This window comes from Podarcis erhardii (genome assembly GCF_964252035.2).
Source record: "Podarcis erhardii genome assembly, chromosome: 1".
Classification (NCBI taxonomy): Eukaryota; Metazoa; Chordata; class Lepidosauria; order Squamata; family Lacertidae; genus Podarcis; species Podarcis erhardii.
In genome coordinates this window covers 83,680,471-83,706,041 of record NC_138497.1, presented here as the reverse complement: position 1 = coordinate 83,706,041, position 25,571 = coordinate 83,680,471, and the positions used below count along the sequence as shown (strand labels likewise).

At 40.3% G+C, this 25,571-nt stretch overlaps 1 protein-coding gene across 1 annotated transcript in view; it reads left to right on the top strand.

Moving 5' to 3' along the window:
• Positions 1-25,571, top strand: part of ZDHHC5 (zDHHC palmitoyltransferase 5) — a 42,943-nt gene that overhangs the window by 6,963 nt on the left and 10,409 nt on the right. Inside the window, exons 2-4 of the mRNA XM_081877428.1 lie at positions 4,058-5,457; positions 24,258-24,379; positions 25,388-25,545. Coding sequence (XP_081733554.1) covers positions 5,354-5,457; positions 24,258-24,379; positions 25,388-25,545 — 384 coding nt within the window. The 5' untranslated portion in view covers positions 4,058-5,353. The remainder of the gene's footprint in view (positions 1-4,057; positions 5,458-24,257; positions 24,380-25,387; positions 25,546-25,571) is intronic.

Below are 25,571 nucleotides of genomic sequence, written 5' to 3'. Positions count from 1 at the left end.
TATAAGCGGTTGTAATTTGAGCATTTTGGGCGGGGGGGGGGGGAACGGGCATCTTGAAAGGAAAATATTGCGACTGGTATTTTTCTAGAGAGAAATGCATTTATTTGACCTGTGCCTGGGAAAAGATGAACCTATACTGAAGATAATGGAGCAAACAAATAGATTTGCTGCTTTTAAAAGGATTCTGGAAGTAGATTGTCTAGCTGAGATAGTGATGTGGGTGTAACATTTTCCAGTGCTTTATTTCTCCATAGAAACTTTTCACTTTCATAAGTTTGTTCATAATACTGAATGCACACCAGTTACTAATAAATATTTTAAAAGCTTGGCAGTGTTTTTGGCTTTTTCCTCTAAATACAAATAAAATAAATATTCTAATTTAAATCACTTAAGGCACCAGAAATTATCTCATGCAATTTACTCTATAATTTGTATTGAAATTCTCTCCAGAAGTTTTCCAGAAACCCCACATCACTGGTTGACACTGATAGCTAAATTACTGCTGTTACATGCAAGAGTTAAATCATGGTTAGTTTTCAGGATTGCTTCCAATCTTAGTTCTGTTCATAGTAAGTTCTGTTGAAATTAATTGATGTGATTAACTTAGATCCATTAATTTCAATGTGCCTTGACTAGCATCAGTTTCTGAATTCTTAACCACTTTCTTTTCAAGTGGCATATAAGTAGAAAATGTAGGAACATAAATGCTTGTTGTTTTCACTCAGTTGCTGGTGGGCAAAGCAACAAAAGCTTTTTGGGGGACCATAGGTCTGTCAGATAACATTTCTGGTTTAAAAAACCCCCACACATTTTGCCATGCAACAATTGGTCATACAACCAATAAAATGAGGCAACTATTGAATTATCCAAAGCAGTCCTCAGGATCTAATAGAAGATGTAAGTGCTGTCCGGTTGGTTGGCATGCATCTGTCTTTGGAGACAGTAGGAGACAATTTGAGGGTTAAACTGTTGGAAGGTTACAGCGCTTGTTGTGATTGTAGAGACTGATACGGGACAGGCATGGTTATTGCAGCTGGGGCAGATTGTTCTGCTGCTGCAGATGCATCTTGGTGTTTCTTCTCTCTGCACTCTCTGCAGTAGTCAACCTCCTCTGGTCACTTCTAGAAATGCTGTCAGTCTGCTTGGAAATAATTGAACAAATGCTATCAGATTTATTTTTAATTTAATTTAGCATGTGAGTATGGGAAATTTCCCAGAAAGGCCAACATTTCACTATATTTCTTTGTGTGTGTGTAGAGTGCAGCAGTTCTACCAAATTAGAAATTCAGTGTCATGTTCTTCCTTGCCATGCATAGCAATCCCCCCCTCCTCCAGGGTTTTCCCTGATCCTCCCAGAGTCAATTACTTTTAGCATGTGTACGGGGTGGGGGAAGCCCCATTGCACAGAGAAACAGAAGAGGGCCTTCTCGGTAGTGATGCCCGCTCTGTGGAATGCCCTCCCATCAGATGTCAAAGAAATAAACAACTATCTCACGTTTAGAAGACATCTGAAGGCAGCCCTATTTAGAGAAGTTTTTAATGATTGATGTCTTACTGTATTTTATATCTTTTGTTGGAAGCCGCCCAGAGTGGCTGGGGAAACCCAGCCGGATGGGCGGGGTATAAATACATTATTATTATTATTATTATTATTATTATTATTATTATTATTATTATTATTAGTCTTTGCACAGGACTTCCACTGAGGGAACCCATTAGTTTAATCCCACCCTTTGAATCTGTTAAAAGGAAGATGGTAAGACACAGAAGTGGTAAGACACAGAAGTATCAGATCCCACCAGGAAGCCTGGAAGTTATTTAAAGCTATGTAGAAGGTTAAATAAAATTCATGTCACTGCTCAAAAAAGATGCAAATAAGACAAAGGGGGATCAGCATGGTTAAACAGCAGTGGAGGATGGTTTCCATAAGTAAATAGTCTTAGTATAGTTACTGTCTGCAAGGTCTTGTCTGTCCTCTCTCACTGCCTGCCCTGGAATTTCCATTAGCACCATTTCTTACCCCTTTGCTCCAGAGAGCCCAAATGGCTACATTCTGGATGTACAGTTAAATTATATACAGATTCATTGCCTTTCCCCCCTTAGGTTCTTCCTTTCTCTAGTTCCTTTGTCCTCTGTATTTCGACTCCCTTTTTTATTGGAGATGGGTAACTTTGAACTTGAGGTATTGTAAAAAAAATTCTGTACATATTCATTTATTGTACCGTCCTGCAGTGTTCTGTGATATTCTAGTGGGATCATCACATTTAATATAGTTACTCCTAGACATTGAGTACCACACCTTCTTGCTATGTTTCTATTGGCCTTGGAATTTATTGTCTGGTCCAGTTAAAATAACTCAGCCTATAGTTGGCTCTAGGCCCTAGGGAATAGCTCTTTCGTGAAATTTTATTTGGATTTGGGTAGTCAAAGTATACAGACCTCCTACTGTATTTCTAGGGACCTGACTCATCCTGTAATCTCAAACAATAGTCTTATTCTACTCTGATCATTGATGTTTTTTTCCAAAAGTTGTTCTGAGAGACAGTACTATCATACTTAGTAAATAATTAGAAAAGTGGGTTTTAAGGTTCTGAAACGTCTTTGTTAAATGATTTAATCCCACAGTTCCCTGTATCATGTCAATTAGTTCACTCTTCAGGTGTCTCATTTCTCATATGCGTTTTTCATTACTACTGATCATACCTCCCTTCTTTGTGGGATGTTCTTGTTGATAGGTAGCAAAGAAGCTAAACTGTGACTGCAGTTTGGGGGAAGGGTTGCTATGGCAGCTGGGTGTTGGCTGTTCACCAGGCTGTTTCTCTTTTCCAGTCTCCTCAGGGCAAGTTGGTTCTACAGGAATCCATGTGATGACATTTGGATGATGGAGGGGCCACAATGGGAGCAGGATGGGTGGAATCCCCAATCCCCAAGCTTCTTTCTTCTCCCCTTCCTTCAGGGCATGGTGTTTTTCCAGATGCCCCTGCAGAAAAATAGCATGAAGTTAAAAAGAAAAAAGCACAGATTTTCCCTTTACCACACTTCTTAGAAGCCCCCCCCCCCCCCGCATATTGTTATAAACTCAGTTATCAACTGGGCATGCAACCAGTACAGAACCCTTTGGTATTATATAGTGGGGTAAGGAAAGGCTTGGGGGACTCAGCAATAATCTCCCTGAAACCCCACCCCATGGCGGGGGGGGGGGGGAGCAACACTGACCAGCATTCCAAAGCTCCTGATCCAGGCTGGCTGCTGAGCAGGAGTTCTTTTATTAGTTGGGGATGCACAACAGCATTTTGAGCTGGAAAACACTACAAGGTTCCTGCTTGTAGGAATCTATTTGTTAAACCTACAAGGGAAAGAGAGGGCTATTAATCATCTTGCAAGCAACATCCAGAAGGCAGTTCAGAAGGAGAGAGAGAGAATCTGACCAATGGGAAATACAGTCAAAGGGGATGTGCATAGCTGGAGAGAGGCTTAAAGGATTGATGGGCAAAGTAACAGATCTGAAAGTTAGGTTCTGCAAATCTATTTTAAGGATAAAAACTTTATAATAGTAAAGAGTCTGCCTTTTAAGATACGAGCCATGAAATATTTGACCCTGACATTTTGAGAAACAAATCACCTAATTCTAGTAGAACAAAGAGTTAGCTGCCTTAATGTACACTTTCTTTTGAAGTGTAGTAATTTTGTAAATCTGCCTTTTTAAAAGAGTGGAGTCCTGGCTCTGAATATGCTGAAAATAAAGGTAAACCACCGGGGTTTGGGCTTCAGTTTTATTAACATTAATAGATAATTTTAGATAATCCCACAATCCGGAATGAGTTAATGGATGTTTGAAGCTCCCTGAGTGCAAAATATGTCCTGATGTGTGTCCTAAATATAACATGTCTCACAAGTTTTACAGATGTGGAAACTGAGTCACATAAGACTGTTACCCATAATTATAGGTTCTCATATGGGAAAAGTACTTTGGCTCTTAACTCTCAGATCTGTACTAAGGATCAGTGCTGCACTGCACTTTCTCTTGAATGCTTAACCTTATTTTTATCTCTTCTAGGTACAAGAAGCTCAAGATGACAAGTTGGCAAAATGATTTAAAGACTTTTAAAGCTAATATGAATGAATAAGGATTAATTTTATTTGTGTGAAGGGGGCGTGAGAATGCAACAGCTTGGAGCAGACAAAGTGCTCTAGGACATGGGTGTGGAGGTCCCAGGCATCTTTTCTTTTTACTGTCAGTTACATTTTGGATTTTTAGGAAAACATTTGAAAACTCAGTCTCTAACTGGGTCTACTCCAGACACAACTGATCCATAATTAATGAAGCAATCTCAAACTTAATTTTCAATTTTTACCAGTAAAACTGGACTTGTTGAAGGATTTTTGGTGTTGTACACAAGGGAACAAATAAGGAGACTAAAACGCAAGACCAGCCTTGCAGTGTGCCCCCTACTCCCCCTTGAAAGAAAAGGATTTTCAGCTCAACCTTGCGCCAGCTGTTACCCGGATTTAGTAGTCAAGAGAGAAATAAACAAAATTAAACAACGAATGCCAGACAACCCTAGTTCCTGGTGAAATCAGGGGAGAGTGCTCCTACTTTAAAAGAAGAGAACATTTGCGGCACAAGGTGGGGGGCAGAGAATGATGTGCACAAGCATGGCAGATTTGCTAACACAATAACCTTCCGCTGAGCAACAACAAACAGATTAAAAAGGAGAAACTTGTTCCAGAGTCTACATTGCAAAATTACCATGTGTTTTCTGAAACAAAAATAATAACAAAGCAAACCATCAAAACCTAGTATATACTTTGTGTCTTTCATTGATCACCTTCCTTGGGGTGCTTATTTGGCTCATCCTGCACTCTTGCACTAAAACTTCTAGCCCAATTCTGATACTTCATTTGCTGCATTTTTCAACTCTGTGTCACCTCAGAAGAGGATCATCTCTACTCTAGGAAGCGCACATTTTTACAGGGCTTTCCTGGTACAGGAACCTGCGCAATTTCTTGAACCACTAGAATTTTCAATTGGAGTACAAGCTCTCATTTTATATTTTTAATTTTCCTTGCCCCACAAGAATCTTGGGACTACATATAGAATTCCCATTGTTGTCTTCTGTGACACTTACTTTGGTTGTGCATACTACTATTCATTTTCATCTGGATCGTAGTGACTCATACATCTGATCTGACTCGTAACAGCTAACTACAAGAACTTGAATACAGATTTAAAAGTCTCTCCTTTGCACAGTTGCTTTTCTTTTTGAAGGTCCCTCCTGCATTTTCTTGTCCTTTCTGACTCCAGTTGGGCCTAGGCTATGCTGCAGGGCGGATCATCGATCAGAGCTCCAACATGCCAGCAGCATCTGGAAAGAGATTCAAACCCAGCAAGTATGTCCCTGTATCAGCGGCTGCAATCTTCCTAGTAGGATCCACCACACTCTTCTTTGCTTTTACGTGAGTCAAGAAAATATATAGTATTTGGGGAAGGGGGGCAAGGGTAGACTGGGTTGGCAGTTTTGCATGTAAGTTTAGAGGCTGTTAAGAAAATCCAGTACTCCTGGATAGAAAAAACCAGCTGTGTACTCATTTTTGTTATGCTGACTTTACAGAAATGGTAATCTGAATCAGGGCACTCAGAACCCACTGATTTGATGACTAATTTTGTTTAGTTTTGTTGAACTTTGCAGTCATGTTTATGGGCATATTAAATATAAGTTTAAGGGGAAAGGTATTGGTTGTATATGCACTTGCTTTTGCTCCTACAATACTGTATAGGTATGTGGAAACAAACCAGGAAGCCAAAGTTAAGCATAGTTTCCCATTATGTGTGAAGTGAAGTTGGCTTTAGATTCTGGAAGAGGACTGCCAGAGAAGCCATAGTTTTCAGTTAGCAAAGAACCACCATGTGAGTGTATAATACTCGGGTATATCCTGTCTTACTAAGGCAGGATTTGTTTGTGCAAACCAGGCCACCACATCTTGCTCACATGCAATGGCCAAGGTTACACTTCAGTTTTTCTCTGGTGGAAGAGAGCCATTCTTACAGCTTTTATTATAGGGACCTCTTGGAAAGAAATGTAAGTGGAACCTAGATTAAAATGCACACCCACACCCAGTAGATAAAATAATGTTTCACTGTGCTGGGAAGTGTGAGAGCTTAGTTTGGGCACAAGCACTGAGGTTACTGTATATATTGGGGTTCACAATTCTACCTGTAATGCAGAGGAGTGATGTTTTTTGCCATGGTGAATAGGGGAAGATTTATCTGCCAGATAAAAAGGGAAAGCTTGCTCAGCATTGGGAGGCTTATTTGTAGTCAAAATAATCAGATATGTTGACTGTATAGAGTAATATCTGTTAAGCATAACTTAATTGAAGGCTGTGAGACCATTAAAATAGCCTAAATAACTTGTCTGGTTGTTATTTGTTTTATTTAACATATTTATATGCTGCTTAATTACCAGAGTCTAAATGGTGTATTTAAAAATCATACAGTGAGTAAAATCAATTACAATTAATTATAAAAACTGAAAGCCTCCTTACCTTCAAAGTTGTCAATTGTGTTTCAGAATCTGTTGCTGTGAAAAATGTCCACTGACATTTATAAAAGAGAATTGCAATAGGCAATCTGAGATTGTGAATGGCATACTACAAAAACATCAGTTTCTGTTGAACAGAATGCTTGTCATACAAGGAGTTTGGATACTTGGGCAGGAAAATAAGCCACAGGTGGGATTGTCTCATGAGCTGTTATCCTGGTTTACCATTGAGGTTGTCACTGGTCTTCATGTTAAATAATTGCAGTGATGTGTATGAAAAAATGGCTAAATTGTGCACACTTGAAGGGATAATTTTATGCAATACAGTGGTACCTCGGGTTACATACGCTTCAGGTTACAGACTCCGCTAACCCAGAAATAGTGCTTCAGGTTAAGAACTTTGCTTCAGGATGAGAACAGAAATAGTGGTCTAGCGGCGCAGTGGCAGCAGGAGGCCCCATTAGCTAAAGTGGTGCTTCAGGTTAAGAACAGTTTCAGGTTAAGTACAGACCTCCGGAACGAATTAAGTACTTAACCGAAGGTACCACTGTATATGATTCAAATACTTTTTAAAACATTTGCACACACACAGTGATAGAGTTTTCCATGATAGTTTTTTGTGAAGTCAAGTTGAACTAAGTAATGTACAGGCGAGAATAGTGATTTGTGCACAGAAGTTTTTGGTCATACAAAATATGATTGTTTAAAGTGCTGCATAGCAGAAAGTTTAAGTTTGCTAGCACATAGCCTCTGGATAAATAAATATACCACTTCTTCACCAGGTAGTATAACAAGTAATGCTTAAGGAAGGGGCTATCTTAGAATCATACAACTGTAAAGTTGGGACCACATGAGTTATCTCGTCCAACTCCCTGCAATGCAGAAATCTTTTGCCCAACATGGGGTTCAAACCCACAACTCTGAGATGAAGAGTTTCATGTTCTACCAACAGCTCAGCAGCTCATAACTTCGGTGATATACCACAACTGTTAGCAGACCTTGTCTGAATAGTATATATCACTTCCATGTGATGTGCTTGAATTCTAGTAGTGGAATCCTTCTATTTAATACATAATCAGTGAACTTAGTAACAGGAAAGCAATTTTTGATGGCATTTATGGGGCTAGTTGTAACAGGTATGTATTTTCAGATCCACAGAAGGTACTCATAAAAAGTAGTACAGCATTTAAGCTTTTTCCCCACCATAAGTATACTATAGAAGCATTCTGCAGAGAGCTACAATTGTATTTACTGGATGTTCCTACGCTTTATAAGCTAGAAATATGTATACATATATATGGCTTGTTCAGAATGAAAATTCAGTCAGTTAGTTCTAGATTAGTTGAAGTTGGCTAGCCTACTTTATAACATTTTAAAATTGAATCATAACTATCCTTCTCTTCAAGAAGGATTGAAGCCCTCCTGACATTTAAGTTTTATTCAGAGTCATTTGGGGTGGGAGCCATGGATTTAATGTAATTCTCTCCATGCTCCATGGCATTTCTGAACATCACCTCTATTTCTGAGGGCTGCTTCTGTCTCATAATTGAAAGTTCCACAAGCAACATAGTTGTACTCCTGATGTTTGAAGACCTGTTAACATGTAGTGTCTGAAGCATACTTTAAAAAATACTTCCCAACATGTACCTGAGATGGGCATGTAGCATTTTCACATTGTTGTAGGAATAGGGGTACGAGTTTAATAGTTTCTTTCAAAAGTGATGCAGGGTGTTACTGAAGTATAAAGGTAACTTTAACTCCCGCATCTGCATCACTTATTTTCTCATTTGACTGACTTAAGCTGATTCTGTACTTATTCCATTGAAGCCTTGTGTCTGAGATGATACAAAAGTTCAAATTAATTATGACATAAGCTTTTGTTGTCTACTGTCAACTTCATCACCAGTGTTAGGAACTTAGATGTATAAGCTAACCTTATATATCTTAAACCAAGATGCCATGTGTGTGTGTGTGTTTGAAGAAATAATAATAAAAATAATAGCTATTATTTCTATACTGCTTTATATTTTAAAGAAAAAAGCTCAAAGTGGTTTACAACGCATTAAAACATTGAGTAAAGCTATTCTGAATAAAACAAATTCAAGCCTCATGGAAAATATTTCAGATCCTTCTGTAAGTGACATTTTGCTTTCCCCATATTTATATATCCACTTAATTTTTATAGCTGCCCCATAGCAGAAGTGCTCTTGGAAGTCAGTGTGGTGTAGTGGTTAGAGTGTCAGACTAGGACCTGGGAGATCAGGGTTCAAATTCCCACTCAGTCATGAAGCTCACTGGATGACCTTGGACCAGTCACAGCCTCTTTGTTTAACCTACCTTACAGAGTTGTTGTAGGGATTAACTGAGGAGGAGGGTGAACCATGTACTCCTTGGAGAAAAGGATGGAATGTAAATGCAATAAATAAGTTCTTCTGCTTACCTGCTTAAGAAAGCTGGAGGGCCCAGACAGATGGAGATATTAGTCGCCAACCTGGCATCCAGAGATCTCCACATGGTAATAATTCAACCTGCGCCAGTCGCAAAACGTGCCTGGCACCTGTGGGGTTTTGAACACTGTAATTAATAAATAAGTAGTAATTAATAATACATTGATGATGATTAGTATGAGCTGGCATGTCAGCAGTGGTCATTGGACTGTGCTACACGGTTTCCCATTCACAATATGATGCAATTCTGCTATGCTGTGATGAGGGCAGAACTATTGTTTGGCTCCTGTAGTGTTCATTTAAGCTGAGCTCCTCAGCAGTACACACATATAATTTAGCTTTCTTTCACTAATTTATTTGCTGCTTGTAGCAGACATGCTTTAACCTTGCAGGTTACTAGATGCAAGATTCTTGAATGTGTGCTTTAAAGCTTCTATTTGACTAAAAAAATTGGAGCAAATATCTCAGTCCAGTTCCAGTTGTTGATGAAAAGAGAGCCTTCTAGGTCTGAAGATGTGACTCAGTATATTTGGCAGGCAGTAATAGCTGAGCTTCCAAGAAGCCTGTTATCTACAGTGAAAAACATGATTCAACAGATCTTGGGGGTGTCTACATTCAAGAGTACTTGAAGTTGTTTTTCATGATTATTTGGTAAGCAGTTGCATGAACCCTCCCACAACTATGATCTTACAGACTTCTGTGTTGTATGCTACGAATTTCTCAATCGCCTCACCTTTCATTTAGTTTGGGATATGGCCCTGAGAATCTGAGCAGTAAATGTATAGCATTGTAAATGCTGATTACTCTTTTTGCAGAGTGACAGCAGGAATAAATCTTGTTTTTCTAGTAGTGTTATTTTGCTGTCTTCAGAATATCTTACCTTGTAACATTAACCATTAGCAAAATATACAGAGATTGATTGTCACAATCAAGCTTGTTAACCATGCAGGCATTCTCTTGGCCCTGGTGTACTTTTCTTGATCTCTAGAATACATTCTAGCTGAACTTCTAATTTATAATTTAAAACAACATTTAAACATTTTGGGTAGATATGACCTGCTTGACTTTGCCTTTCAACTTCCTTTTTTAACTTCCTTTTTCTGGGAAGTTTCCTCTTTTTGAAGTCACATGTGACTGGGTTCAGGGGTTGTTGTTTCTTGTTTTTGTTTGTTTGTTTGTTTTTGCAATTGTCTGTTCACATATACATTGAATTTGATAGTATTATGACCACAGTTCTCATCTGATTCAACTACACTTGCACCAGGTCCTGGGGACCACTCAAGATTAAGTCCCCAGGGTCATCACTCCTGTTCAGTTCCGTTACCTGTTGTTCTAAGGCAGAGTCATTTTGAGTATCTAGAAACAAATATGCACTTAGTCCATGTGAGGATAATGGTAGTCACCTATTACTGCAGCATTTCCTCTTTTAGATGCCTCCTTGATTTAATTCTCCATTGATTTCTCATTCTCCTTTTCAAGATCATTGAGCATTTTGGTCAGGGGGAGCAACAGCATTTCTCTAGTGCTAAATTACTTTTTGAGGCTCGATATCACTACCCACAACAACTCTAGGGAAGAATCTGTGCCTTTGGGAATTTCCAGCTTATTGGACTCCATGTCCTCTTTGGCATACAGAGTGACACCACCTCAGTATGCCCCATCCTGTCCTTCCTATAGGGTTTGTATATAGAGATAACTGTGTGCATTGGTTCTGTCCATTCTACCAGGTTTCTGTTATGCCTACTGTTATGTCTTAAGCTTTAATCCTAGAATAATAGGCAGGTAGGATTTTAGAATGTAAAATTTTAGAAGGGAAGTTTGAACCAGCCTATCGGGTGTGGCTCTGTCTGTGCTTGCCTGCTTGCCCCTCCCAGACCCCAGGCTATATATCCTTTATTCACACCTTGGTCACACCTGATAGGCTGGTTTAAACTTCCCTTCTGGGGCCGGATTGGATGGCTCTAACAGCCAATCAGATCACTACATTCTGAAATCCTACCCACCTTTTATTCTAGGATTAAAGCTCCAGACATAACACCTACTATTTCTGTATTTTCCTCAAAGTCCAAGTAGTCCAGCTCATCCATCTTGACTCAAGTCTTCTAGTATATAAACACTTAAATTTTGTTGTTTGTATTCAACCTACTTTTAAGTAAATGGCTCTTTTTGCTGTCCTCAGATATTGTTCAGAGTGGTGGGGGAATCCCTAGAACAGATTAAGAGGGCACCAGATGAGAGGAAAGGAGAAGAAAGGCCCAACACACAAGCAGAAATCCTTGCACTAATGGGACACTTACTCAGTTGTATGCAACATAGCATTAAGTGACTGTCTTTGTCATTTTTCATTTTAGTCTATGGTGCTTTCTTCTTTCTGAACTTCCGTCATGTGCATCTCCACTGCCAGTACCCATTTAAACAATCATACCCCTTACACCTTAGTGGGAAGATTTGCTTCCGTTGGCTTCACCCCCTGCAATCAGTTAAAAAACTGCTCTGACACATTTTTTATTTTAAGCATCAGCAGTCAGGTTCCATCCTTTTTCAAGTGGAGCTTGACCCTTTTGTACAGGCTCAGCTTGTCCTAAAACATTCCCTAGTGCCTAAAAAATCCAAATCCTTCCTCCTGACACCACCGTCTCATCCACTCATTGATACTGCAAAGCTGTGCCTGGCCTGTCTAGTTGGCTCTGTGTGTGAAACTGGTAGGATTTCAGAGAAAGCTATCTTGAAAGTCCAGATTCTCATCATCCTACCTCACAGCCTAAATTTCACTTCCAGGGCTTCCTAACTACATTTCCTCACCTATTAGTGCAAGCACAACTACTCACTCTTCTCTCATACCCCCAAGTATTTTACTTTTTTCTCTATCATAAGACCTGTTTTTTCCTTTAATTCTTTCCCCCCTGCACTCCTTCATATTTTTCACTAACATTTTGCTTTTATTCAGTTTAAAGCCTGCCATTTCTTCAATATTTTTAAAAATTTCTTCTAAAACCTTTGGGGTGGACTCCAATGGTTCTTCTAGTGATAACACCACATCATCTGCAAAAGCTTTTAATTTATAGGATCGTTGCCCCACTGCAATTCCTTTAATCTCCTGATTACTTCTTATTCTTTGCACCAAGACTTCTAAGGCCAATACAGTGGTGCCCCGCAAGACGAATGCCTCGCAAGACAAAAAACCCGCTAGACGAAAGGGTTTTCCGTTTTTCGAGGCGCTTCGCAAGACGAATTTCCCTATGGGCTTGCTTCGCAAGACAAAAACGTCTTGCGAGTTTTTTCCCTCCCCCCCCTTTTCTTAGCCGCTAATAGCGCTAAGCCGCTAAGCCGCTAATAGGGATGCTTCGCAAGACGAAAAAACCGCAAGACGAAGAGACTCGCGGAACAAATTATTTTCATCTTGCGAGGCACCACTGTATAAATAATGATGATAGTGGACAACCCTGTCTTGTGGTAGGAATATTACCCACAATTAACCTTGCAAAATGCAAGGGTACAAACTAAACTCTTACTGAGTATGCTAAGGTGCAGGTGTTTGCAGCTCGCTCTAACATTTGGGACTAAATATTTGCTGTTTGGAAAATGTTGCTACAAATACTTTTACACTTCATAGACTGAATGATACAATTCTATGTAATGTATAATGTATAATGCTGTCCATATTTTTAAAGTAGTAAAGTGGTTTAGATTTTTTGTTTTTTTACTTGATAGTTTCAGTTCCGCTCCCCCACCTGCAAATTTCAGGTTTTTCCAGGAATCCCACTTTTATTCCCACCCTACCCCCTTTGTTTAAATGTTTTGGAAGCTTATTAAAAATACACTTACTACAGGGCATTTTGAGTTTCTTCTAGAGCCTCTGAGGGGCCTCTCATACATTATTTCATGTCTATATATTCAAAATATTTATATACCACTCTTCTGATGGAAAACTGCCCAGAGTGGCTTACAAATCAATTGTTCTCCAGTGTACAGTCTAAAAAGCCATAACAGAAGAGGGAAAATGATGTAGAGGGGAGAGGAAAACAAGTAGTCTCAGTCACCATATTCTTAAGTTACAAAATTCTTATATCATCTTGCATGAAAATAGGTTGCTCAGGTGTGGAGGTTTTTTGTGGGGGGAGGGGGTTAAGGCCTTTGTGGCCTCTGAGAAAAACCCCTGGCAACCAACCTTTCTGAAACTGTCTATAATGTAGCTGGAAGCTGCAGTTTGATACAGGGTGGATTGTTTGCCTTCTGGGATTTATCTGGAAACTGCCAGCTTCTTAGCACTCCTATTGCAGCAGGTAGGTTTTGGAGGTCCAGTTGTAGTAGTAGTAGTAGTAGTAGTAATTTTATACCCCACCCATCTGGCTGGGTTTTCCCAGCCACTCTGGGTGGCTTCAAACAAAATATTAAAAATACAATAAAACATCAGACATTAAAAACTTCCCTAAGCAAGGCTGCCTTCAGATATCTTCTAAAAGTCAGATAGTTGTTTATTTCCTTGACATCTAATGGGAGGGTGTCCCACAGGGCAGGCGCCACCACCGAGAAGGCCTTCTGCCTGGTTCCCTGTAACCTCACTTCTCGCAGTGAGGAAACCGCCAGAAGGCCCTCAGTGCTGGATCTCAGTGTCTGGGCTGAACAATGGGGGTGGAGATAATCCTTCGGGTATACAGGGCCGAGGCCATTTAGGGCTTTAAAGATCAGCAACAACTCTTTGAAGTGTGCTCGGAAACATACTGGGAGCCAATGTAGGTCTTTCAAGACTGGTGTTATGTGGTCTCGGCGGCTGCTCCCAGTCACCAGTCTAGCTGCGCTAGATTATGGATTGAGTTTCCAGGTCACCTTCAAAGGTAGCCCCACATAGAGTGCATTGCAGTAGTCCAAGCGGGAGATAACTAGAGCATGCACCACTCTGGTGAGACAGTCTGCGGGCAGATAGGGTCTCAGCCTGCATACCAGACGGAGCTGGTAGACAGCTGCCCTGGACACAGAATTCACCTGTGCCTCCATGGACAGCAAAATGACTCCCAGGCTGTGCACCTGGTTCTTCAGGGGCAGAGTTAACCCCATTCAGGACCAGGGAGTCCTCTTTATGGTCCAGCTCTCACTTCCATGCATCACTACTGGGAAAACCATAGCTTTAACCATATGGACCTTTGTTGGCAAGGTGATGTCTCTGCTTTTTAAGATGCTGTCTAGGTTTGTCATTGCTTTTCTCCCGAGGAGCAGGCATCCTTTAATTTCGTGACTGCTGTCAACATCTGCAGTGATCATGGAGCACAAGAAAGTAAAATCTCTCAATGCCTCCATTTCTTCCCCTTCTATTTGCCAGGAGGTGATGGGACCATTGGCCATGATTTTCGGTTTTTTGATGTTGAGCTTCAGACCATATTTTGCGCTCTCCTCTTTCACCCTCATTAAAAGGTTCTTTAATTCAGATAATATTCCTAAATTGAGATAGATTGTTAAGATAAATTATCATTGACAAATATGGGAAGAATTTGCTGAAATAATGATTAAACTGGAAGACAAAAAGGGAGGTATGAGGAGGTCTAAGACACAAGATAATGAAATGAAGTAATTTTGAATTTATATACTTTTTTCTCTTTTTTCTTTTTGCCTTTTTTCTTTTTGTTTTTCTATTCTGTTGATGTTTTTAAATGCTTTTGTATTTTTGAAAATTTGAATAAATATCATTAAAAAATATATAAAAGGTTCTTTAATTCCTCCTCACTTTCTGCCATCAAGGTTGTGTCATCTGCATATCTGAGGTTGTTGATATTTCTTCTGGCAAGCTTAACTGGCATAACTAACTGGCATATTTGCCTGCAAATATCTTTAGAGTAATAGTAAGCAGCTGCCTCATTTTAATCTTCAGAACACTGGTACTTGGTTAAATGATTCTCGTATATATTATGTAGTTGCCTTTCCATTGATGGCTGTACAAAAATAAAGAGCTAAAATTTGTTGCAAATGCCTTAGTACCAGCTTCACATTTCCAGAAACCTGCTCCCCCTTCCTCTTCTTTGCACCCTCCCTGATAATAAACCAGAATGTTAATGTGAACAGAATTTCTAGAGTTCAAGTAATAGAATGCCATTCATGCATGTGGACAGGATGTATAAAGTGAAATGAAAGAAAAAAAACCTGAGCAAGCATGTTAGTGAAGCAGTTTTCTTAAACATACCATTTGCATCTCTTTTCTTAGGGGATCTAGAAACTAGAACAGGCATAGGCAAACTTGACCCTCCAGATGTTTTCAGACTACAGCTCCCATGATCCCTAGCTGTTGTCAGGGATTATGGGAATTGTACAGTGGTGCCCCGCAAGACGAATGCCTCGCAAGACGAAAAACCCGCAAGACGAAAGGGTTTTCCGTTTTTTGAAGCACTTCGCAAGACGAATTTCCCTATGGGCTTGCTTCGCAAGAAGAAAGCCCATAGGGAAATCTCCTGGGACCTCTTTTAAATGCTGTTGGTGGGGAGCAAAGCCTTTCCGCCCCTCCGGCCTTCAGAAGAGATCCAGGAGGGCCGGCGGGGGCCGAAAGTCTTTGCTCCCCTCTGCCTGCCTTCAAAAGCCGTCCAGGATAGCGGGAAGCGCTTCCCTGCTATCCCGGACCGCTTTTAAAATGCTGGCGGTGGGGAGCAAAGCCTTTCGGCTCCCGCCGGCCTTCCTGGATCTCTTCTGAAGGCCGGAGGGGCGGAAAGGCTTTGCTCCCCACCGACAGCATTTAAAAGAGGTCCCCGGAGATTTCCCTATGGGCTTTCTGCTGTCCCGGGGTTTTTTAAAATGCTGGGTGTGGGAAGAAAAGCCCTTGTCCCCCCCCCCCAGCCTTCAGAAGAGGTCGGGGGACAGACTGTCCCCGGACCTGGTCTGAAGGCGGTTTCCATAGGAACGCATTGATTGATTTTCAATGCATTCCTATGGGAAATCGTGCTTCGCAAGACGAAAAACTCGCAAGACGAAAAAACTTGCGGAACGAATTAATTTCGTCTTGCAAGGCACCACTGTAGTCCCAAAACATCTGGAGGGCTGAGTTTGCCTATGCCTGAACTAGAAGGCTAAAATCGTAAGAGCAAACCACTGAACTTTTCTCTCTAATACTGGTAGATCCTGATTGGGTCAGGGTTCTAGACACAGGTTACATAGGCATCTTAAGAAACTGAATGGGTTGTGCTTCCAATAGAGAAAGTTCCATAAAGTATAAGTCTCAGTTTCCATGTGTCATTGAAATTCATTGTCCAGGCCCATTTCCCTGGTCTAGGTGAAAAACAGTTGGTACCAATGGATCATTGATGCCACAAAAAATTCATTCATCCATATCACAATTTGAGATTTTAATGTAGCATTTTGGAAGCACCATCCCTCCTGCATTAAGGTAGTTGATTAAATGGGCACTAACTATGTCAGTAGTGTGCTTACTGGCAAGTGTCTTCTCATATAAGTATGTATACTTTTCATATTTTATTTTGCATGTAAAACAATCACTTCCAAGCAGGTTGAGTAACTTTTTCATTTGTCCAAAACATAATAGCTTTTTGTGGCACCCATAAGGAATTTCTAAGAAGTTGAATGTTGGTTGGCCTACATATAAGAAGTTATGAGAAATTTGGACTCAAACAGTAATTTAGCAGAAATGCAGTAATTATGACTGGCATGATCAGGAACACCATGTGGGTATCCAACTTCTTCAGAGTAGGGCCTATATTCTATTCTCCTTTTGCACTGTTAGCTGTCTCTGCAACAGCCAAACTTAGAACTTCACTAGTGTATAGCTTATGGCCTAAAACAGTTCACTAATGGATGTGGAGCTGTGATTGAGTCACCTCACCTCTTCATCCCTTTAGTTGTAGCAGAGAAAATACAAACACGGGCTGGGCATGTCTGTGTCATTAGATGTTTGGGAAGGTTTCTGACCTAGATCTCTTCTGTAGGGAGAAAGTTATAAAATAAATTGGGTTAACTACTGGGATAGGACTTGAAAGTTCCTGTCTGAGTTCTTTAAACATTACCTCCTCTGACAGGGTGGAGTCTCTAGCATCTGCCTGTCTACTTTGAATACCTTGACCACCTTTCATTTTGTCACTAGCCTTCTTACTTGTTTTCCCTCATTTCTTTTATTTTTTCCACAGTAGAAGGCTTTATCATTAAAATATAGGCATGTAAATGCTTGGTAAAAGATGTATTATTCCCATCTTTTAGGTGCTTGGCCTGTGATGTATATGCAGTACATAATAACTTCTTTAAAAAATTATCAAGAATCAGCAACATCATTGTCATCTACTATTTCACTCTGCAAGAGGCTTATAATTCCCATGGTTTTGTCTGGCCTTAAGACTGTTTCTGTAGACATATTGAATGCTAGTGTCTTTGAGATGTGGGCATATATAATAATTTGAATGTGTTCATTTATCCTTTTGCATATCACTGTGACACCTGGACAACATAGCTCTAGTCTCATGGAACAAAAAGGCTCCATATCATGTTCTTTGGATTCACCCATAAGCTCAAGTTTCTATCCTTAGCTCCTACAGGAAATATCAACTTCTGTTGTATTCTCTGTATATACACGGCGGATTATTGTCTTCCTAGCTTTGGTGTGTGTTTGTATTGCCTAATTTTGCTGTTCAGAATACACTGACAGTACCTCTCTGCCTCTAGCTACCAGCCCACCATTAATGATTCACAGGCCTGATGCCAGTAGGCAGGGTTTGTTGAGTCGGTTTTTAGCTGCTGCTTCAGCTTCTTTTTGGCCTGTATTGTAGATTAAGCCTGTGTTCTCACTGACCCACAAATGAAAAGAGTTGAACTGGCCTTTGCCTTATAGATATTTTGATAATGAGGGGGAGGAGAGGAAGACTATATTGGGAGGGATGCCTCACCCTTCCCTGCTAATCTAATATATGCCCCTTAGATACCCTTAGTGGGCTCTGAGCATTCTGTCAATTGGTTTACTCCATATGTCATTTTTTAGAGGTAGCCTTGCATTTCCCTTCCCTGCTCTTTGCTCCTGCTGCCTAAATCCATCTGTTTATCGCAGACTGCTCTGATTGGAGAAAGAAGGACAGATGCTGCCCTAAATCTATGGGATTAAACTCCCAGCAGCAAAGCAGATTAGGGTATTACACTGGCGTCTTCAAGGGGGAAGCCCGCTGGGTCCTGAGCCCAAGCTTTTCTGTAGAAAGGATTCTTCAGTATAGTGATTTTGTCAGTGGGTACCATCTTATCATTTTCCAACCTCCAAGACTGTGCCTGTGTGTTTGCTTGTGGATTAATCATATGAATGAGTACCTTGTCTTGGAAGAATTGACCTGCATTGTTCCTCTAAGGAATGGAATTATATGACATAGGTCTGGCTTCTGTCCTAAGACACAGTTGCATGTGAGATATGTATGGTGTTTGTGGCATATTAACTTGTGGTGTTACTAATATTGCCAGAGTTGTAATTAACACCTATTCTGAGCAGCACATAGATACTGTGGCCAGCTGAAATACCTGGCTACACAGATGCAAAGGTAAATCTCTCTCCCCCCCCCATTCCCATCACTTAATATGGCCACATACCCTGCAGTGAACAAGCCCAGAGAGGCACAAGTTATAATCACACTGTTGCTCTCAATTTTCCTGACATCTCCCAGTACCACAGACTGGTTCTACTGGTTCAAGGTGGATATTCTCTTCCTTAACTCCCCACCACCACATTCACAGAACCTTCATCTTACTATAGGATATGCAGGAGGTCAAGTGAACACAGTGGTGGGTTCACAGTTATTTGGGAAGTTTGTGTGGCTATCCAGGGTGGCTAATGGGGTGTGAAGTAACAAGTTGCTAAATGTTGATGGTGCATGGTGATGTACCTTTATTTGGCACATTGGATTTAGAAAAAAAAATCCTCTGCCCTTCCATTGTAGTCTAATGTTCAGGGCAGGTTACAGCAGCTTAAAAATATCTACAAAACAAAAAAAATATTAAGAATCGCAATAAGGATCAGCAAATTCTTGGACTAGATGACCCTCGGGTTCCTTCCAACTCTAATTCTAATCTGATACAGGTGGATACTGACCTGCATCAGATTATGAGTCCACTTCAGCCCTGCAGATTCACAGCCCTGCAGATCACTTTACAAGGTAGCCCAAGGGCTGAAGCACTCCCTCTTAAAGCAATTTCTGTTGTTTAGCATTTTAAAAATGGGAAATCCAGCTGCCCACAGCCTGGAGTGACTAGAATGCAATACGCCTTGCTGCCATGCACTTTGAATGCAATATAGCAAGTCCCCCTAGGAGTGATGGGATGAGGTTCTGTCATTGTCAGGGGGGTTATGTAGACAATCTGTGATTAGCTCTAGTGCTTGAATTAAGTTTGACTAAATTGGCGTATATTTGCAAAGGGGAAAAGGCTGATTTAAATAATTTTTTCTATTGATTTCCTCTTCATATATTTCCTACACAATGGTGCATATTTGACCATTAAATCATGTTAATTTACAACTAAATGGAATTTATATGGTTTATTTCTTAAAACAAAGGATTGCATCTTGCACTTGTCAAAAAAGTAACAAAAAAAGGGGGGGGGGAATACCCATGACATCCAAGTATGCCCAGATAATTAGTGGGCAGAGTAGAGCTGGCTATTTTCATTCAAGTGAAAATGAAAAGCTAATGTCTGGTGGATGAGTGTAAATAATGAAATTTGAGAAATTGTTTATCCTTAGTTTTTATAGGAAAGTGTCACTTAACTCAATGTAACATTGCTATAGTTAAGAGACTAACTGTAGAGCTAATATCCATTTCTTCAGATTAATATCCTAAACTTTCCTGAAAAGAAACTTGGCACTTATCTTTTTAAATAAAATAAAATCTTGATTTAAATGTTTATAATTTTTAAATTGGTTTTTATTTACGCTTCTCAGTCAGGACTGAGCATACACTGCAGCTACTAGATGTGATGAGGAGTGGAATGAAGTGTCCTTCTAGGAGAATACATTGCTGGCTGGCACGCTGAACATGAACACTCCAAACTGCAATATTTTGTTGCACATCCCACTTATTTCTATGTAGTGCTCAAACAAGTAATGTAATGAAAGGAGCAGCCCTGGCTACTTGGTGGGTGGCATGTGCAGCATTATGCAGCAGTTACCATTCTGTATGAAAAGGCCAGTTGCCCATGAAGAGGGCATAGGCACACCCATATCCCACATGGTGTTGCAGGTGTGCCAAGGTTTTCTTTCTGCCAGTCTTAGTTGTCAGGAGCAATTGTTCTCTTCCCACTGGTGACCAGGCAACTCCTGGATTACAGCACTGGGTAAATACCAAATTAAAAACAGCTTTTAAGAGTGGTGACCTCAAGTTTTTGTATTAAGTTGCATTTTGCACAGCAACATAGCTTTAATATACATCAGGGGTGGCCAACTCCAAAGAGACTGTGATCTACTCACAGAGTTAAAAACTGGCAGTGATCTACCCCCTTTGGGGGGGGTTCAGGTTGAAGTTGATAAGCTTTGTTCAGAGAGGAGGAAACCCCCGTTTTTTAGGGGTTCAGGTCAAAGTTGTTGAGATTTTTTTTAGGAAGGAGGAAGGCCCATTTTTCAGGGGTTCAGGTCAGAGTTGTTAAGCTTTTCTGAGGCAGGAGGAAGCCCTGTTTTGTGGGGTATGAAGGGCTAAAATGTTGATCATTTTTTAGGGGAGCCAAAGTTGTTGAGTTTCTTTGGGGGGAGCCAATGATCTACCGGTAGATCACGATCTGCCTGTTGGATGTGCCTGATATACATGGTCTCTTGAAAATAAATGCATCTTATTTTCATGCACAGTCTGCTTAGTGGGAAATAAGTCCTCGAGAAAAATACTTGATGATTTAACTAGAGATGGTATGACAGCATATGCCATAACTTGAAGAGTAAAATAGCAAACTCACTGTTAAGATTCACTGCACCAAGAAAGTGTTTAGGGTGGGTCAGATTGGGAATTGAATGCTGAACAAGCAGAGTTCTGTTAGTTCAATGGGACTACAATTTCCTTTCATCCCCATATATGCCCCCAATTTAAAAATAAAATATTTTAAGGGTGTTCTGTGGGCTGGAGAGGACAAGAGAGGAAGAATATGTTTTGTATTCCGAATGGAGCTTCAGTGTTGGATACAGCCAATTGGCTGGTACAGAAGCATAATTAAATTACAATGTTTTTTTGGAGTAATCCCTAATACAATTGGGTGAGGTTGTGCTGCTAAAAGAAGCATTGTGGTAGGTATATCTTACACATCTTACTTTTCAGGTTATGTCCTATGATTGAGACAAGTCGAGGTGAGGGAGTTGCCTGGCTTTCATTCTAAAGATGTCTCAGGTTAGAGCAAATGTAAACCCAGTGTGTCTAGTATATAGTAGGACAGTTGCCAGGACTGACATGCCGTATCAACACCTTTCCCGCCCACCCCATGGGAAGCCATGCAATAGAACCAGTGCAGACTGTTCTGTGCAATCCCTGTGGTGAACTGCAATATCTTATTCAGGGTAGCGGTAGCCTCTAAATCTCATCAGTTTACCTATGCAAACCAAAAATAATAAAAAAAGGTGTGACAGTTTTTAAAATGGCTATTTACAATTCTAATATCACCTATAATTACATTCTTGCATAATAAAAGAATTAAAGACTCCAATAAAACCTTAGATTTCTAAATTATTCTTGTACCACTATGTGGACTTAGGGAATAAGGCTGTTATGTACAGAACCAGTTGCAGTTATCTGCCTGCCTATTTACTTTTTTTTAGCCTGCTATACATATTTCTCTCATCCAGGCCCTAATCTAAGCCTTATCAGTTTTATGGTGTTTATTGCAAACCACTTCAAAAACCTTGTTGCCCAAAGCAGTATAAATAATGTTTGTTTGGGGGTTTTTAAGTTGAAAGCTTTAAAAGTTTCAGAGCTTATTTTGACATCAAATTTACAAAACCACATCCTTTTCTTTCACTGGCAGTACCTATCTCCAGGCTCTTGATTTGTATTTACTAACATAGATTAGAATCCTAATTCGTTCATAACCATGTGTTTAAAAGGATGAAAAGGTGCTGTTGTTGTTTAGTTGTTTAGTCGTGTCCGACTCTTCGTGACCCCATGGACCAGAGCACGCCAGGCACTTCTGTCTTCCACTGTCTCCCGCAGTTTGGTCAGACTCATGTTTGTAGATTCGAGAACACTGTCCAACCATCTCGTCCTCTGTCGTCCCCTTCTCCTTGTGCCCTCAATCTTTCCCAACATCAGTCTTCTCTTCTCATGAGGTGGCCAAAGTAAATGAAAAAGTGCAGTCTTTCACAAATGTGTAAATGAAAATAATATGTTATGGGGCAACTGATCTGAAATGAATTGACTCATTTGTCTTAAGATACAAATGGAGGTGTAATTCCTTTCCCCATTGGGCTGGGAACATTACTGGGTGGTATCCAGTGTTTGCCAAGTAAACCCACTGAAATCAGTAGACCAAAGCAATTTAAGTTCATTGATCTCAATGCATCTACTTTTGATCATCCTTGATCAAACTTTATAGTTTAGTTACATTTACATTCAGATAACTTAAGGCTACGCCTAGCTTTTTTGTCTACCTAATTAAAAATAAACAGGAGCTTGCTCTGATACTCTTCTGGCTGTGCTCCATTAAAGTTTTGAATCTAGTGGGCAAATATTTTAGGTTTATCTAACTTAGTTCTAAGCAGACTTTTGTTGCGCCTTCCCTCCTTAACCCGTAGCCTTATTGTAGGTTTTATGTGGGATGTTCTTCTGCATATGGATCTTCTAGTCAAACAAGCTAAACTTGTTTTTCTTTCTTACTGTGTTCTGTTCCTTGACAAATTTGGTTACAGCTGATTATAGTGTGTCCAAAATGCCAAACCTCATAGAGCTCATACGCAAACTCAAGTAGTGTCTGGGAAAGCAAATGTTACTAATGGTACTTTCTTATTTATGTAAACATTTTCAGCAGTATTAACTTAACGCTCCATGCTGTGTACATTGAATAGAGAGCAATAACCATTTAAAACTGGTAACTGCTAGATATATGTACCAATGATGAATGTTGCTATTTCACAAAAATGTGTTTTATTGTACTTTTCCTAAGTGTTGAAAGTACTTTATGCACATTATCTCCATAATCCTTGCAATAGCTCTGCAAGGTGGTTAATAATGGTATCATATTGCATACTGGTAAATGAAGCTCAGAATATTGACTTGCTTTAAAACCATCTAATGAATTCATAGCTGAGGTAAAATTGGAACCTGGGCATTCCAGCTTGCACTTTACTATACTAACTGCTTGCTTAAACTTCCCAGCACTTCGAGTGCACAAATTGAGCTCACATAAATGTGAGAGGTACACATTGGCATCTATAGGAACACTGGTAGCATTATATCATTAAGAATTCCAGCTATGTATGTTAATGGGTTCTTCATCACTGGAGTGAGTAGAAACTAAAATATTTACAGTACTTAGGCCTCAGCAGAGCTGACATTTGCTATAAACGGGAAAATGCCACTTAAATGCAACTATTAAAAGCACAGAAGACCAGTACTACACAGAGTTGGGTGATCTCAATGCTACACGATCATTATGGCAGTGGTACATAAGCAGTGGTTCACCTTAAAGAACTTTACACATTTTGGAGTTATCCAAATATTACAGCCAATCAGGTTTGTGCTGGAAAATGTTGTTCAGTGAATAATTTTGAAGAACTTTATCCACATCTTTGGGAACCAAAGTGGGTAGTGTGGGGCCATGTGTTCAAATGCATATTTATATTGTTTTGTTAATTCTTAAGTGATTTGACAGAGTGATGCTTCCACACTGCTAATGGGTTCCTGTGTATATTTGGATTAACGCTGGCCATTTGCCATGAAGTGAGCGGAGTATAGGCTTTGTAGGATCCCAAACTACCTACATACTCCTTTAGAGGGGGTGTGATCCTATCCAGAACAGGCAACTGTTCTATCTTTGGGACATGGGACTTCCATCTTCCAAGAATTCAAACTCAACCCTCATCCAGTCCATCACCACATTCAGGTACTGGTCCAGGGCTTGCACAACTACTCCTGATTCAGATGTTATAGCGAAATAGAAATGTGTGCCCTCAGCTTACAGATGACACTTTACTCCAAAACTCCTGATGAGTTTTCTCTTTCAGTTGCTGGTTATCCAGGTTTATTTAGGTGGAATGACCTCAGTGCTTTTACTTAAGGTTGAATAAATTTATAGTTAATCTTAAAATGTTACTAGATCTGTTTTAACTTACTTTTTCTTTGTGTAGGTGCCCAGGGCTGAGCTTGCATATCTCCCCAATCATCCCCATTTACAATGCTGTGGTCTTCCTCTTTGTGCTGGCCAACTTTAGTATGGCCACCTTCATGGATCCAGGCATTTTTCCTCGAGGTGAGAACTGAAAATTGCCTGTGAAGCAATTTCCAAGGCACTGATTGATCTGAAAATGTTTTGATTAGGGATGGCTACTTCCACTCTCCAGATCCAGAGCATAAATTATTGTAATCTGGATAGGTAGGAATCTTCCAGCTCAACAGTGTTTATAGTGTGAATTATGCTGGATTCATTATTGGAAGCTATTGCTATATTTGGGAGGGGGGAGGTTCTACAAATTTTGGTTGGTCTTGATAGCTAGCCAAATGTGTTCTTTCCACCAAATCTGGTCTAAGGTGGTGGGGGGGGGGGAAGTATTGATTGTGGTGTCACACTATAAATTTTTGAAGGCCCTAGCTGTGGGGACAAACCTTGTTCTTCTGCCTAGCATCAAGCTGACTGGGAGTTTATCCCTATCCTGGGATCACTCAGAAGACCCAGGCATCTCTGCTTTCAGAGCTTCTCCATGGCTTATTACAGGACAGCCTAGTATGTAGCAGCTCACTGATAACTGTAGGTGGCAAGGCTCATTCCATGCAGGCAGCTGAGTGAGCTAGTAGAGGAGAGATGGATTTTTCCACTGCTGGTCTGTTTTATGTACTGGCTGAGGAGGAAGGGAAGCCAATCCTTTAGCTCTGCCGAGCCTATGGGAGCATTCTTGACAAAACAGGTTTTTACAAGCCTGCTAAGAAGCTGGTGTCCTGGGTTTCCATAGCAGACACCAATTAGGGGACTTCCTCTCCTCCTGTGACCAGCATGGAAATGCAGAATACTAGACTCCTAGACTTTTTTTAAAAAAACCCAGCAACCCTCAAGCTGTTGTGGGCTTATTTACAAAATGTATCAAGGGTCAGCATAATCCATTCCCTTTTCTCTAGACTTCTGAGAGGGGATAGGGTGTCTCACCAGAAGCACAAAAACAAAAAGTCAGTGCCAGGGTGAATGGGTTTGTGAAACTGGGGGCAAGGACATGTTGGACATGCTCTGTACTTCATTGGATTTTATAATTTTTTCTTGCTGCTTCAGCTGAAGAAGATGAGGACAAGGAGGATGATTTCCGAGCTCCATTATACAAGACTGTGGAGATAAAGGGTATTCAAGTGCGCATGAAATGGTGTGCAACGTGTCGCTTCTACCGGCCCCCACGCTGCTCTCATTGCAGTGTCTGCGACAACTGTGTGGAGGTGAGAGACTGGGAAGAGAAGAGCTG